Raw genomic sequence first — 14270 nt, 5'->3', positions numbered from 1 at the left:
TTCGAAGGACAATACCGTTACCAGGTTCGAGAGATAATTCCTAAAATTATGCAAACGACCCGCGCGCTTCGTAATACCCTTTAACGACGCGACCATATAACGGAACTCAATTTTACCGCCGCATCGAGCAGTTTCCTGCTTCGATCGGCGATCACGGTGTATACGGAAGTTCAGAGTTAATTGCAAGCTGGCTACGCGAACGATAATCGTCCTTAATTAGGTGTTACGGGTGAAAGTGTACGTAACAGACTGCCCTTGGATGGAATTCGAATTTAACGACCAGAATTTTTAGAAAAGTTTGCTTCCATTATATCGGTCGTAAAGAAGATTGTTTTTAAATAGAATTTTTAAATAATATTATTTCACAGTCGATTAGAATTTAATGTGTTGCACTTTCAAATGTAGGATTAGTTAGGAAAGAGGAATTTCTCTTTTATTGTAAATATAATTAAGGAGATTTTTTTCACCTCATCATCATGCAATTTTGATGAAAGTTTAAGAATCAATCGCGATCTTGCAATTGCATGAAGATTATAGTAATTTTGTACACTTGGTAATCGAAGGCAACAGTGGATGTTATAAGTGATTCAATGAATGGTACGTGTTATTTTGATTTATTCCAATTGACGGATAGCACTGATTAAGCCATTTGATGGTAATTTATCCTAGAAGTATGTATGCTTCGTACGATTATCATCAGTGAATATATTACTGTTCCACTGATGTGTCTATTGAGATTCTAGCTGCCTGATTGAATCTTCTAATTGACAGCATGCAGTCATTTTCTTCTTTTAGAACAGTACTTTTGTTTTTATATTATTATCGTAAACGTGAAAAATCAGGCTTCTATTAAAATTTAATCTTTAATTTAATAGGAAACCATGATTGCCTTTTTTAGGAGAGTTTTGGATAATAGAACATTAATGACTCTAGTAAATATTCAAGATAAAATAACAAACATAATAATATCAGAAGACTTTCATAATATTCCTAATACTAACTCTCTAATACCATGTTTTATTGGCTACTAGGTTCCATAGATGTTTTTGACGCGCTAAAGTATATGAAATTGCATTCCCCAGATATCTCAAATCATCTAAGTTCCTTTTCTAATGTTAGATATGTTTAGTACATTTTTAGTAGCATTCTTGATACCGTACGATTCTTTTAGAAAGTGTTTCACTTTTCAACATATAAATTGTCATTATTGTAATCATTCTATAAACAAAGTTTACACAGATTACCGTACAAGGATATTTGTGATTCCGTAGCAACGTCATAATTAATGCAGTGTTAGCAATATCAAGTAATTCCTAATTTTAGGGTTGAAATTAGGGCCACTTACCTTGTTTGTGAGCAAACAAAGAACAATTTTATCATTGATTCGTGGAATTCATGCTATTTGGAGTAAATCGACGGTAATTTGGCGAAGAGGACTTCGCGTTTGCGTTAAGTGGCGTCGATAAAACTCCGAAATCACGGTGTCGCGTGCGGTCACGTGCAAGAACGCAATTCCTTACGAGTATCGATTCGCCTGTTCGCGAGTTAATTAAGGTCCAAAGAGCGAAGGGACTCGGTGTCGCGATAATAATAATTAAGAAGCGAGAAAGCACGCGAACGATATCGTTCCACGCCCACGTGTACTGCTTGGACAATTCGTTCGTACATTTTCGCAATTAAATCGATGCACGACCGGAGCGTCCCTTCAATTAGTTTAATGAAGACGTACCGAGTCGCGTTCCACGGTAATTATTTCCACGTTTATCGCGCGAAAAATGTCAACTGTCACTTTCCTCCTTTTGACTTAGCGATATACAGAGCACTTAGGACAGGTTAACCTTGATAACTCGTTCATTTTGAAAGATAGAAAAGAGTATTTTAAGCTGAAATTATACTGTGACTTTGATTTTCTCACGAATAGAATCAGAATTTTTAAAATTCAGGGATAAAATTGACCTTATTTATGGGACGTGATTTACGAAAAAGAAAATTACAGTATATTCTAATTTTAAATGTAGTGAAACGTTTGAACACAAGGGTAAATGTAAAAAATATTTTTAAGCGATACACCGCTAAAATTGCATTATCCTTCGGTCTCTCGGAACATTGGCGATGCATACTTTCTTAAATGGCATTCTTCCTGGCAGTGTTTTCTCTTTTTTAGATCGTCGACTTGGAGACTTTGATGGAACGAACCGAACTCACCGCCGCCATAGGGTTTTCGCCCTTATCTCGTCCGCTCATTCGCGAATAAATCTGCGTGTCCGGCGCAAACGCGGCTCGATTAATCAGGAACCGAACGCAGTCTCGCGTTTGCGCGTCCAATTTAAGAAACGGTGATTTTTGCATCGCAGAAATGTGCAAACTCGATAACTCGTGTAATGAGATTTTTCAAAACGAAACACGTTCGAGCAGAGCCAGAACGCCTTACGATAACTATCCCAAGGGGTGGTAGTTGGAAAACGAACTAGAAATATTCGAGAAATAAAAAAAAGTCGAATGAAATTTACGACAACGTTTACTGACAAAAAAAAGAGCTCTTACAATAGTTGAGTTTACATACAGTAATTCTTGTATTTTTTTATGGAAAGGGTGGGAATAAAGCGTACGTATATACGCTCGTATCGTAAACTACGCAGAGTAACATCGTGATAACATGTGATATCGAATAGCGTCGCTTCTCTTCGATGATGCGTAAGCGAGGTCGAGGGATGCGTCGAAGAGAAATCGACCGTATGAGATACAAAACTTAATACGATAAACAACCGACAATGGTGGGGGCTTTAATCGGCTCTGGGGAGCATCCACGGTATAAAAGTACGCAGATATATCACAATACAGAATAAATTTACGCGTGTCTGTCCGTGATTTACGTGTTGCAATAAAATAAAGACCAATCGCCACCCCGGACGCATCGGGAGAGACTAGAATGATTAAGAATAAATCGACGATTGAAAATCTTATGAATGTACGTGCTTAATAACGATTAATCAGTGATAATACAGATATTAATAATAATAATAATAATAATAATAATAATAATAATAATAATAATAATAATAATAATAAAAATAATAATCCTCGATACAGATGATAGGGCGATGATTGAAGAGGGGGTCGTTTCTTTTTCGACCCGTTTTAATAATGCGATTTTATGTACAATGCTCCGAAATGAGGATTCGTCACTATATAAGACACGCGGGACAAAATGATATCGTCAAAACGCGATCATTTCGCGGCGCGATGAGTTGCATGATCGATCGTTTGCACGTCGGGGTTTCTTGTTATGAGCAGAGAATTTCCATCGGAACGCAGACTCCTGTTCAAAGATCAAAACCGGTGAAATCATTGGGGGGGAAAATTATTGCGTAAAGTTGTGATGTTAGATTTTTGAATTTGTAAATTTTCAATTTATTCTTGTTGCTTATACAATCGAGACACGCGTCGTTACAGTCAACGAACAATGTTAAAATTATCTTATCAGAGTCGAATAAATTTGCTGGTCTTCTTTTATCAATTATTGAACGTTTGTATCGATGCAACAAACGTCTGCGTTGAGTAAAAAAAACACCGACGCGAACGAACGCTCGATGACTGGCGCATTAATTGAGAACGCTAGATACATAATAATACTAAAACGAAATACTTAGACCTTTCCAAACATTTTCTCCGCTTTCGAGAACCAAAAGAATGTCTCTGTCTTCGAAGTATTATATTCTTATTTGCGTTGTCGTCGTTCTTCTCTTCGTTTCGTACAAAACGATCTCGTCCAAAATTACTCTCACGTTCGATAATTTCTTCAGGGTCCACTGAATATTTTCCACACGACGCGTTGTTCTCGGAAGATTAAATATTAGCACTTTTGCGAATCCTTTAAGCACCTGCTCGAAGAGATTGGTTCGTAAAAATACTTTTTAAAAGGATTCGGTGACAGAACGCTTTTGAAACAATATTTCAAACGTCTGCGAAATAAGTCATCTTGTGCGTATTTTAACAGTTATCGTTATTCGATATATCTTAACGATTTTCGTCTTACTGGCGCGCAACTAGCATAAAAGTCTGCAATAGCACTGTGCTTTGGACGAATCGAAGGCTTTCGGACGGATTCGTATTCGTTTCTCACTTTCGACAAAGGGAAATGCAAACGCACTGCAAAGCACGTGTTCGGTAAATTCTGTTTCACGTATCAAAAATAAATTACTCCCGAAATTTGTTAGCTTCGAAATCATTATCGTTACGGAGTGCAAAATGAGCTTATCACGATCAAAGATTCCCTCGTTTCTTTCGGAATAAATATTCCCCAGAAGAACTGAGTACGATTCCATTTATTAAAAAGCCCAAAAAATATTCAGAATTTCTTGCAATTGTTCCCAATTTATTTTGGCTCACCCACTTGCATTCATCGACATCGCGTTGCTTCATAAAAATTCGTACTCTCTTTCTCGAGGAATTTTCAATTTCTCGACTCCTAGCTTCGTCCCAAGAGCTCCGAGAGGGCCGTGTCATCCCTCTGGCGCGTCGATCGATCGATCGCGGATTTCTAGCGCGTGGGAGACTCGAGGGTCGGCGAGACGGTTCCCGAAATTTCTGGCTGGAGTTTTCAATCGGTGCACTCCGACGCGAAGCTCTCGAGATCGACGTAATGTCCGTTCATGTTGTCCTCGAGCAGCTGCGCCAGATCCCTCCTCAGCGTCTGGAATTCCGGCCTGCGGTCTGGATCGGCGTGCCAGCATCGGGATATCACCCTGAACAGCTCGCTTCGGCAGTGCGAAGGCCTCTCCAGTCGATAACCGTTCTGCACGTTCCGCATGACTTCCCGTGCCGTCATGTCCGGGTACGGTGTCGAACCTGTGGACACAGAAATTCCCTTCGTCATCGATAGATCAGTGTCTGTTACGCTACGCGTCAAAGATGATCGAGAAATATATTTTAGAGCCTCTTCGGTTTCGACTTTGTACCCCCCACGTTGAAGGGACCATCAAGTGTTTTCTATTTACTAATTTCATCATTTGAGCGTTGTCTAAAAGCATGGATGATAAATGGCGTGACTCGTGCAAACGATATTGTATTTTTTCTAAAATTTATTTAACCCCTTGCGCCTCATAAATATTATATTATAGCTATCTTGAATCTATGGACATAGAAATCTCCTTTGTTATCGATATATCAGTGTCTGTTACGCTACGCGTCAAAGATGATCGAGAAATATATTTTAGAGCTCTTCGGTATCGACTTTGGATCCCCCACGTTGAAGAGACCACCAAGTGTTTTCTTTTTACTAATATCATAATTTGAGCATTGTCTAAAAGCGTGGTTCGTGCAAACGATATTGTATTTTTTCTAAAATTTATTTAACCCCTTACACTCCACAAATATTATAGGTGCCATAGCTCGATTCAAGTTTCATATATGTTATATATAAATAAAATTTAAATCATGGATATTTATACATTTCTGTGGAAAAGAGAAAATTTTTTTTATTTTTTAAATTTTTATTTTAAAATTGCAATTACTATTGTTAGTCGTTCGTATTAATAAAGACTCGAAGTTCAAGGGTTAATCTTTTCGAAGTTGGAATTTTAATACTGCTTTTGGGTGAGCTTTTTTCGACTGAAAAGTAAACATTCTTGAGGAGTTTATATTTTATTTTATAATCGAAAAATATTTTTATAGTACGAAGAATATCTCTACTTTAACCCCTAAGTAGATTATTGAGGTCCACCGCAGTTTAAACTAATAATTGTTTAATATAATCCTCCGTTAGTTCATTATTTTCTAAATGCTTTAAAGAAAAGTTGATTCCCATTTACCACTTTAGTAAAAATCAACATTAAGTGAAATAATTCAGTTGAGATTGAGAGTCCATTTGTTAAATTGAGTTAGCTAAAAGAATCAAAGCTTTTCTGAAATAAATATGTTTAAAAAGGATGTTAAGGATTGTAAAGAAGAAGGGAAATAGACCCACATTTATGCAACATTCGTTCCCTACGATTATAAAAATAATGTTGTGAGAATGTTTGCAGGAATCACAGTGTACAATATATGTTGCTCCATGAAACAATTTCTCATTTTCCGACCTAATTTTACAGGTTTAATAACAACGAATGAATTACGAATTTTAATGGGCGTTAGAATTTTATTAGTCCGTGGCTCGACGTGTTTTATGCGTGCAATTACTGCGAAGAGAGTCCCCCGGTCCATTTACGCTTAGGCTTAGATTTTATAACAGAAATTAAAGTCGAACCGCTCCCATTCACCATTGTCTAGATTGCTTTTCTGCGGATGTTATTACTGTATAATTAGCTGTATTATGTTCACGGTGCAAGGAAGTCGATACCATCAGGATGAATTATAGAAAACCAATTAGTGGAAATTGTTCAAACTGATAGAAAATAGATCAGAATTCAGATCAAAGAATTAGAAATTCAGAATTTATTAATAAATCTTGAATTCTTTAGAGTCACTAATAAAATTTCACATTAAAACGTGCAAAAATAAGTAAAAACAAAAGAGTAATATTTCTTCATTTGAAGCTCCATTTTCGAGAAAACTCATACGTACAATACAGTAAAAACAGCGATCCATGGACATACACTCCAAACGATTCAAATTAGAATTATCTCCAAAACGAAGCCTCAAACGAAAAAATGTTACCTTTCCTTTTCGACGTATTTTTCAGCATAGAATCACTTTACACCCCGTAAAAAATAATACCATCGTTGCTATGACCAATACGACGCGACGTTTAACCCAGGAAATGATCTAAGCACGTACCTAGGGTGACGATCTCCCACATCAGGATCCCGAAGCTCCATACGTCAGTCTTAGTGGTGAAGAGCGAGTAGATCAAGGATTCCGGGGCCATCCACCTGATGGGCAGGGCGTTCCTTCCGTGTCTGGTCTCGATCACCTCGCCGTCCTCGTTCGCGAATCTGGACATGCCAAAGTCCGCGATCTTGCACAGCTTGTTGTGGTCCACCAACACGTTCCTCGCGGCGAGATCACGGTGGATGATCTGCGGGACCAAGGAGAGGGCACAGGTTGATCCGATGTACAATAATTTTTCTCCAGGCTCGCGGGTACGCGACCGCAGGTGGACGTCCTGTTACGCAACCGCATCACGCAGTGTCGCGTGACAGGACGCACGAAATTGTATCCTCGTACGGGGGGTTCCCCGCGGCAGCGAGAAACTCGACCTTCCGTACCCCCTTCGTTCGACGGTCGCTTCCTCCGCGCGATATTTACGAGTCGAATTTTATGGCGGAATCCGCGACCGGCGGCAACGCCGCTACTCGTTATTATTTATTATTGTCCGTGATTTATCGCGCATTTGCACGCCCACGGAAGCCGAATTCGATTTAGTTTACGCCGCTACGTGACCCACCGTACGGAAATGGGAACCGGCCGACGTGATGTCGGACGCGGAAAAGGACAACGAGGAAATTAATCTGTCAATTTTTTGCGTGTCTTTATCGTAAATCGTTTCGATAGAATTTTTTGAGCGATTCTTTTCCTCTTTGCGGGGGCACTTAAATTCGTATGAGATCCTCGTAAATGAAACACGAAACGTCGAATCGTGACGAATACGTATAATTTTACTTCTACTTTGTATTTGCATAATACACTATAATGGTGATTCATTATTATAGAGAAACTTGTTTTTTATGGATTCTTTCCATATTGGAAAGGAGTGTTACTTCACTCCTATCTATGAAGTTGTTTTGGTTTGTTTTTCTTTTAAATGTCAGCGGAGTTGTTTCTTATAAATATTTTTCTATTTCATTTTTACCAAATGTTGTTTGTTATAAATATGTTATTTCACACCTATTTACGAAGTTGTTTTTTGTCCTGTTTTCTTTTCTAATATTAGGATACAAATAATGCTCAATTACAAAACTGATAGAGAGGCGCAAACACATAAAACTTCTTTCCATTTATTTTTAATCAAATGTTGTTTATTAAAACTGTGTTACTTCACTCCTATTTATGAAGTTGTTTTGTTTTTTGACTTGTTTCCTGTAAATACTTTTCCATTTAATTTTTACCAAATGTTGTTTATTACAACTGTGTTACTTCACACCTATTTACGAAGCAGTTTTTCTTTCATTTTTAATATTAACGAACAAGTAATATCCAATTACAAAAGTAATAGAGAGGTTTAACAATATAAAACAAAATTACAAATCAATAATAACTTGGTGTGTTTTTGCAAGTGATAACCCATACTAGAGCCATTAGACACTACATTTGGTAACAAAATACAATAATATAATTACATCAGTGTAGATGTTGGATATATTTAATATTTTATAGAAGTTCCTAATTATTTAGTCCAAGCTTTACCTTCACTTTTCATTATTCTACGTATCTGTACATTTTGTATTTGAACAGCTTGTTTATTATATCAAAAATAATTGTAATTCGGATATCACAAAAGTATCTGTTCGCAATCCTTGCAGGAATCTAGTTCATGAGAAAACCTGCTTACGAATAGGACCAGAATCAATGTTTACAACGTGACACGACCGGTTAGCAAGTTCCTTTCATAATTCATTCATATACAACCCCTTAAAAATGTCAATATATAAAAAAGTAACCTAATTTTGTACATTTATAACGAATCACCATTCTACGAATACGCGTGGGAATATTATTTTAGACCAACCATCGTGGACCAACTTCTCCTCCTTTCCTTCCAAAATACCTAACTATCTCTCGATGTTTTAATCAAAATTCCTACGCTCCAGGAGCGTGAAAGTAATTCATATTTTGTACCGATAATATCAGAATCGTCGGGAACCTGTTCCTAAACGAACCGGGCGTAGAAAAACGTTGATTCGCCGATCGGAAAATCCGATCGTTGGTCGGCGATGCTAATGAACCGTGCAGCTCAATGTCAAAGCAAACTGGGTGTACATACATCTTGGCCGTTTCTTTAATGACTTCATCTTTTTGATTTATCGCGGCGAGGCAGGAACATCGCGGCCGGTTAACGAAAAACTCGAACGAGGATCCATTTGTCGCCTTTGAGCCGCTCGTGCTTTTTGCGCGCTCGTCGGCGCTTCGAGCGGATGAAAATATGTTTTACCGCTCGAATCCTGCCTCGGTTTGCACACCGAGGCATGTTAACATGTTCGATATACTGAAACGCGGTTATGTGTGGACGAAAAACCAACGAGACGTCTTTTTCGAGGAATACGTGACGTCCTTTTCGAGGAGAAACGAGACGCCTTCGTAAAGAATAGAAGTTGCGATAAATATCGGTTAACTAGCGTTTTAAAAAAGCACAGAGGAAAAAGGTAAAGAAACAGGACGGACATCGTTATCTTTATCGTTTCGAGAAAGAATGAACATCGTGAAAAAAAGTATAAATTATGAATTTTATATGTTCATATAGAGTGATATATTTGGGGTATATTTTGGTCTTCATAGTGACATACTCGTAGCAACGAATTGTTTTATTAATAAAATATTCTCTATTGTAAAACATTCGTGTTTGTAAAACAGAAAAAGAATCTTTACTGTTACACAATCGATGTTTTGTTGATTTTTAACGTGCCACGAGGTTCCGTCCACATCCTGAAATCATCACCTTAAATATTACTTCTGTCAGCCATTTCCTTGGCTCTACCGATACATAATTAGATATTTTCGTACACGTGACGACAATACGTAATCGCTGTATATAGTCGGAGGAAAATGATTTACACATACGCAACGTACCATGTGTCTGAATACTTCGCTCAAGTGGTTTGCAAATTATTGAATTATTCAAAATTATTAAAATTCCTACAGGATTCTAAGATGGTAACTATACGTAATAATTAATTGAACTTTTAATTTCTACGCGTGGTCGCCTAACTTTGAACCATAGGTTCCCAAGAAAGGCTTGAAAACAAAAAAAAAAAAAATTTGAATCAGTTCTTACGAAATATAAATGTCACCCAATTATAGAAATCATTCAGGTGTATTAAATGGATAGTTACGTCTCAATGATTCATGAAACACTTATAAGCAAATAATTTACTGGATCTTCGTATTATATTCAAGTGTTTTTTAGTATCGACGATCTGAAATGTACACTTCTTGTTATCGAGTAATGAAAGTGTGTCATGTATTGTTTTAAGTAATGAAACCCAATGTTTCGATAGTTCGTTTCGTCGATTCGATCTCGTCCGTGTATCACCCGTGGCTTCCATTTTCAATTAACCGTACAATATGTATCGGCCCCGAGAGATGTTTCTACGAAGACGTATATAATCTTTGATTGAAATCGACATCCTGACTCGGTTTGCTCTTAAGTCGTCCATCCCAACGAAGAGTACAGGATGCTGATTCCAATCGTGACTTGGTTCCTGCTGCTTGACGCCCCGAGCCTCTCGCGTGCATACACCTCTTCGCGAATCATAACCGGTCGACGATGATGCTTAACTATTTTCCATTCTTAATTTTGTAATCGGCTCCAGCCCGCTACCGATCGACGGGAATCATTGAAATTTAATGCGAGAACTGCATTCCTGCAAGATGCACGCGAAACAACGATAATTAGAACCTTAATCGCGTTTTCTAAACACTCTGTTCGCCTCACACTTGAAACAGAAAGTAAGCAAATTGTAATAATCGCGATAAGAAGCAAAAGAAAATTACAAGAAAGCTCGAACTACCTGCAAAATAACCGAACCATAGTGTTTCTTTACGATGGATTCAATTTAAATACGGTGAAGCATTTATGGTCCAATGCAGACGAGACCGTGATTTGTTATTCTAATTCTTCGACGAAGAAAGTCGTTTCGAAATGGATTAAGGAAATGATGACTCGTATAAAACTCGAACCGGACGGCTGAATTATGGAAATGAAGAAGATAGCTATCAGCTGTTTAGAATATGGCTGCGTAAATCGGTCATATCTTTTGCTTTCCCTCTAACATTGTACACCTCACGAATCTCCGATCCCATCGAAACGATCGTTTCGCGTTTTAATACACATTTCTACATTTTATTTGTTTAAACTCTTTCGAAATCGATGCAAAGTGTTCACGGAGGCTCGAAGCTGAGAGCACGTTTCCCGTACTCGTAAGAAGAACCTTGATGCTCCTCAGACCGAGCTGGAAACTATTGTTTTCCTTCCGATGGGCAATTATTGTCCACTAACTTCAGAAAATCAGCTTTCGCGCGGCAATTCCTCGAAACGATTACGCGAACGTCGGTAATTCGACATTCGAGGAAAATAATTATGGACGGTTTATTTGGTGTTCGTCCTTGCGAAATTCTACTAATCGAAGGATTACCTTCGCGAATATTGCGTCAATTATTGCATTCACACCGATAAATGCATTTTCCTGCATCGTGCAATTACGTTGAACGTTGCTCCGAGACAATCTTGATCCTTGAAAAATAATGTACATTTTTATTCCGTCTTCGTAATTATCTCCATTCTCAAACGCAAAACTTACTAACACTTGTATTATTAATTATTCGGTATGAAGAACTTCAATTTGTTTTTAATTAAATGGTTCAAAAGCCCTTTCGTGTGCAACAAATTCTTTACGAAAATGGTGTTATTTTATTGTTACTTCGAACAGTTCTTATCAAACTGAATAACATTTACGTCAATCGTTTTTGTTTTTGTTAAGCACAGGCAATGCCAAAACGTTAATCTAACATCGAGGAAAAAAGAAAATTTATGACATAGATTGTCTTCGAAGCTTCGGTGATATCGTTGGGTAAAAAACTCCATTAAAGCACCGCGGGGCGCATAGAAATATTTATTTTGCATTCTTTGAACGAATCGTGAGGCCAGAAACGTTATAGTTGTTGATCTTTGGACTCTGCATTCTACATTTTTACAAGAAAAACTTGATTCTCCCGTTTTGTACGTTTCTGCTATAAGGTTGTCCAACGACACTTCGAAAGAATTTACATTCGGATAGTATCAGCGCCATAATTCAGAATCGCAAGCATATTCGCTAATTTAAAATTATCGAAGTATATTACGTGTTTTGCAAGAGCTTTCGTTTCATTTCATAGCGTTTAAAGCTATTTATCTGACAAATACCTTTAATGGTTCGAGATTCCTTCTCTTATCAACGAGTCGAAGCTCCATAAATTGAGAATAAATTTTATCGAATAGATCAGTCTCCTTTATTTTTGATCAGCCATGATTTACGGACTGATTCACGTTCGAGAAGAATTAAGAACAGGTTCGGGCTGATACAAGGTAGCAAGATCGGGAGCAATTCTTCGATATAATGTCGCAATAAATAGACGATGGCCGTTTCGTTTCGGCTTCGAACGCGAGGTATCGAACACGCGAGGATGCAAAAGTCGTAATAAATTTCGTGGCAATACCGAGAGCACTCATAAGAGTGATCGAAATACAGATAAGGCGAGCGTTGATTTAAGTGCATCCACGGGGTAGTGGATTCCAACTTTGAAATTAATAAGAATCGCTGAGGAGATGATACTTTATGCGAGCTTTGTGGAGGCTAGCGGAAAAGAATTTAAACGATCGAATTTAATAGCCGCCGTTCTTTTTCCTTATTCCGCGGTGTTCCTTTTCCTCGGGGATCACTAAACCGAGAAATATTACGCCGATATTGCGTACCGAGCTTGCGCAAAGTTGTACGTATTCACATTTTTACTCGCTTTGCGCGTACCGAAGTTGAGCAATTTAAATAATCGCGTTTTACTCGTCGCGATAACGATCCAAATAAATTGACAACGGTATTGCAGAAGTTTACTAATAATTTTTCACTTTTAATAGTCACCAATGGGGAATATTAAAATTCAGATAAAAAATTAATCCGACATTTTTTAATTATAAATTTCAGAATTTTCTGAGAAACTACTCTCAGAGTATAAAATAAGACAAAAGGCAATGTATTTGTAAATTTTAAAAATAGTCTTCTCTAGCAAAAGAATTCTATTTAAGATTTTATTTTATCAGGGATTTTATGTATTTTCCTTGCTTTCGAGATTAAAATTAAAAAAAAAAATTTTAAATAGTCATTCGAATTTGTGTTAAAAAATGTATATGCTTATAGGCTCATATTTCGAAGATGAACACACAATCGTTAAATTCAGTTTGTTTTGGAAAACATATTTATATACTCTGACGTTTTATTTGATCTCGATGGACAAGTACATTTTTCCTTTGTCATATTTTATAATTAACGAAGGAAAAAGCTCACCTTCTTCGATGCGAGATACTCCATTCCTCTTGCCACGCAGTATCCGAAAACTGTTAGATCCCTGGACGTAAGGGCGGCCGAGTCCTCGCTGAAATTGTAGAAATCCTGCCTGGTACGATGATCGCGCAGATACGCCAACAGTTTCCCGTACATCACGTACTCGAGTATGAGATAATGAGGCTCTGTAAACAAGCACGATCGCATAATTAATTCCAAACAGACGGCGCCCGAAAGTATCATGAAATTGCAGTTTGATCAACGTTAACCACGGACAGCGGGGAGAAGCGTGCAAAGGATTAGAGGGACCACATGGCGAGAATACGAAGGGCTGTACTGTAGGGAGGCCCTTAAAGTAATTTAACCGGAGCACTTTCGGGCCCCCGTGGGCAGTATCCGGTTGATTGTAACTTATGGGCCCACTTTTGCTGGCTCCACGAGCTCGTAACTTTCATATTAGGCTAGCATTACCGGCCTCTAATAACTTCGGTTTGTTAAGAAGCATTTCTTTCTTCCGGTCGTTCCCTCTTTGCTGGCCCCGAACCCCGCGGCGCGTCCAAATATTTATTCGCGCGTTAAGACATGTAGCAATACTCATAATTCGAACGACAGTGAGCTTTAACTTCGCCACGGGGGTGCAGTTATTCTTTAAGATAACACCTCCATCCTTCAATGATGAATACGCGTATCACAGTACCTCTCTGATCCAAAAGTACACACGAAAATCTTTATTTATAATTCGAAGAAACATTTGTTAAAACCTGTTCGTTTCCAGGGGGGAGAAACATTGTAGAAATCGTTACAGAATTTTTCTATAGGATTATGGATTTTTTTTCAATCTAGACTTTTTATTGGATCAACTTGAGTTCATGATCAACATTTGTAGGACACCAGGCGCTTTTAATAGAACTCTGGTATTTGTTGTAGATTACGAACGTTAAGTAATTGCATACGCAAATGTACAATTCGTTAAAATTATTCTGTAGTATAGTACGGCTGTACACAACGCGGAAATCGCTGGCATCTGCTGTAAATGGAAAGCAACCGCGTTCTAGATACGCCTAAGTGCACACAATGTATTCC

At 37.9% G+C, this 14270-nt stretch overlaps 1 protein-coding gene across 1 annotated transcript in view; it reads right to left on the bottom strand.

The window, feature by feature from the left end:
* Window positions 1-2972: 2972 nt before the first annotated feature.
* Window positions 2973-14270, bottom strand: part of LOC122395904 — a gene marked incomplete at its 5' end in the record, with an annotated part of 30841 nt that continues 19543 nt past the window's right edge. Inside the window, 3 exons of the mRNA XM_043393818.1 lie at window positions 2973-4848; window positions 6775-7015; window positions 13191-13372. Of these exons, the coding sequence (XP_043249753.1) occupies window positions 4601-4848; window positions 6775-7015; window positions 13191-13372 (671 nt within the window). The remainder of the gene's footprint in view (window positions 4849-6774; window positions 7016-13190; window positions 13373-14270) is intronic.

This window comes from Colletes gigas, unplaced genomic scaffold, assembly GCF_013123115.1.
Source record: "Colletes gigas isolate AHSC1104 unplaced genomic scaffold, ASM1312311v1 Colletes_gigas_Sc00006, whole genome shotgun sequence".
NCBI lineage: Eukaryota > Metazoa > Arthropoda > Insecta > Hymenoptera > Colletidae > Colletes > Colletes gigas.
The sequence above is the reverse complement of the archived record's forward strand: the minus strand, read 5'-3'. Positions and strand labels throughout refer to the sequence as shown.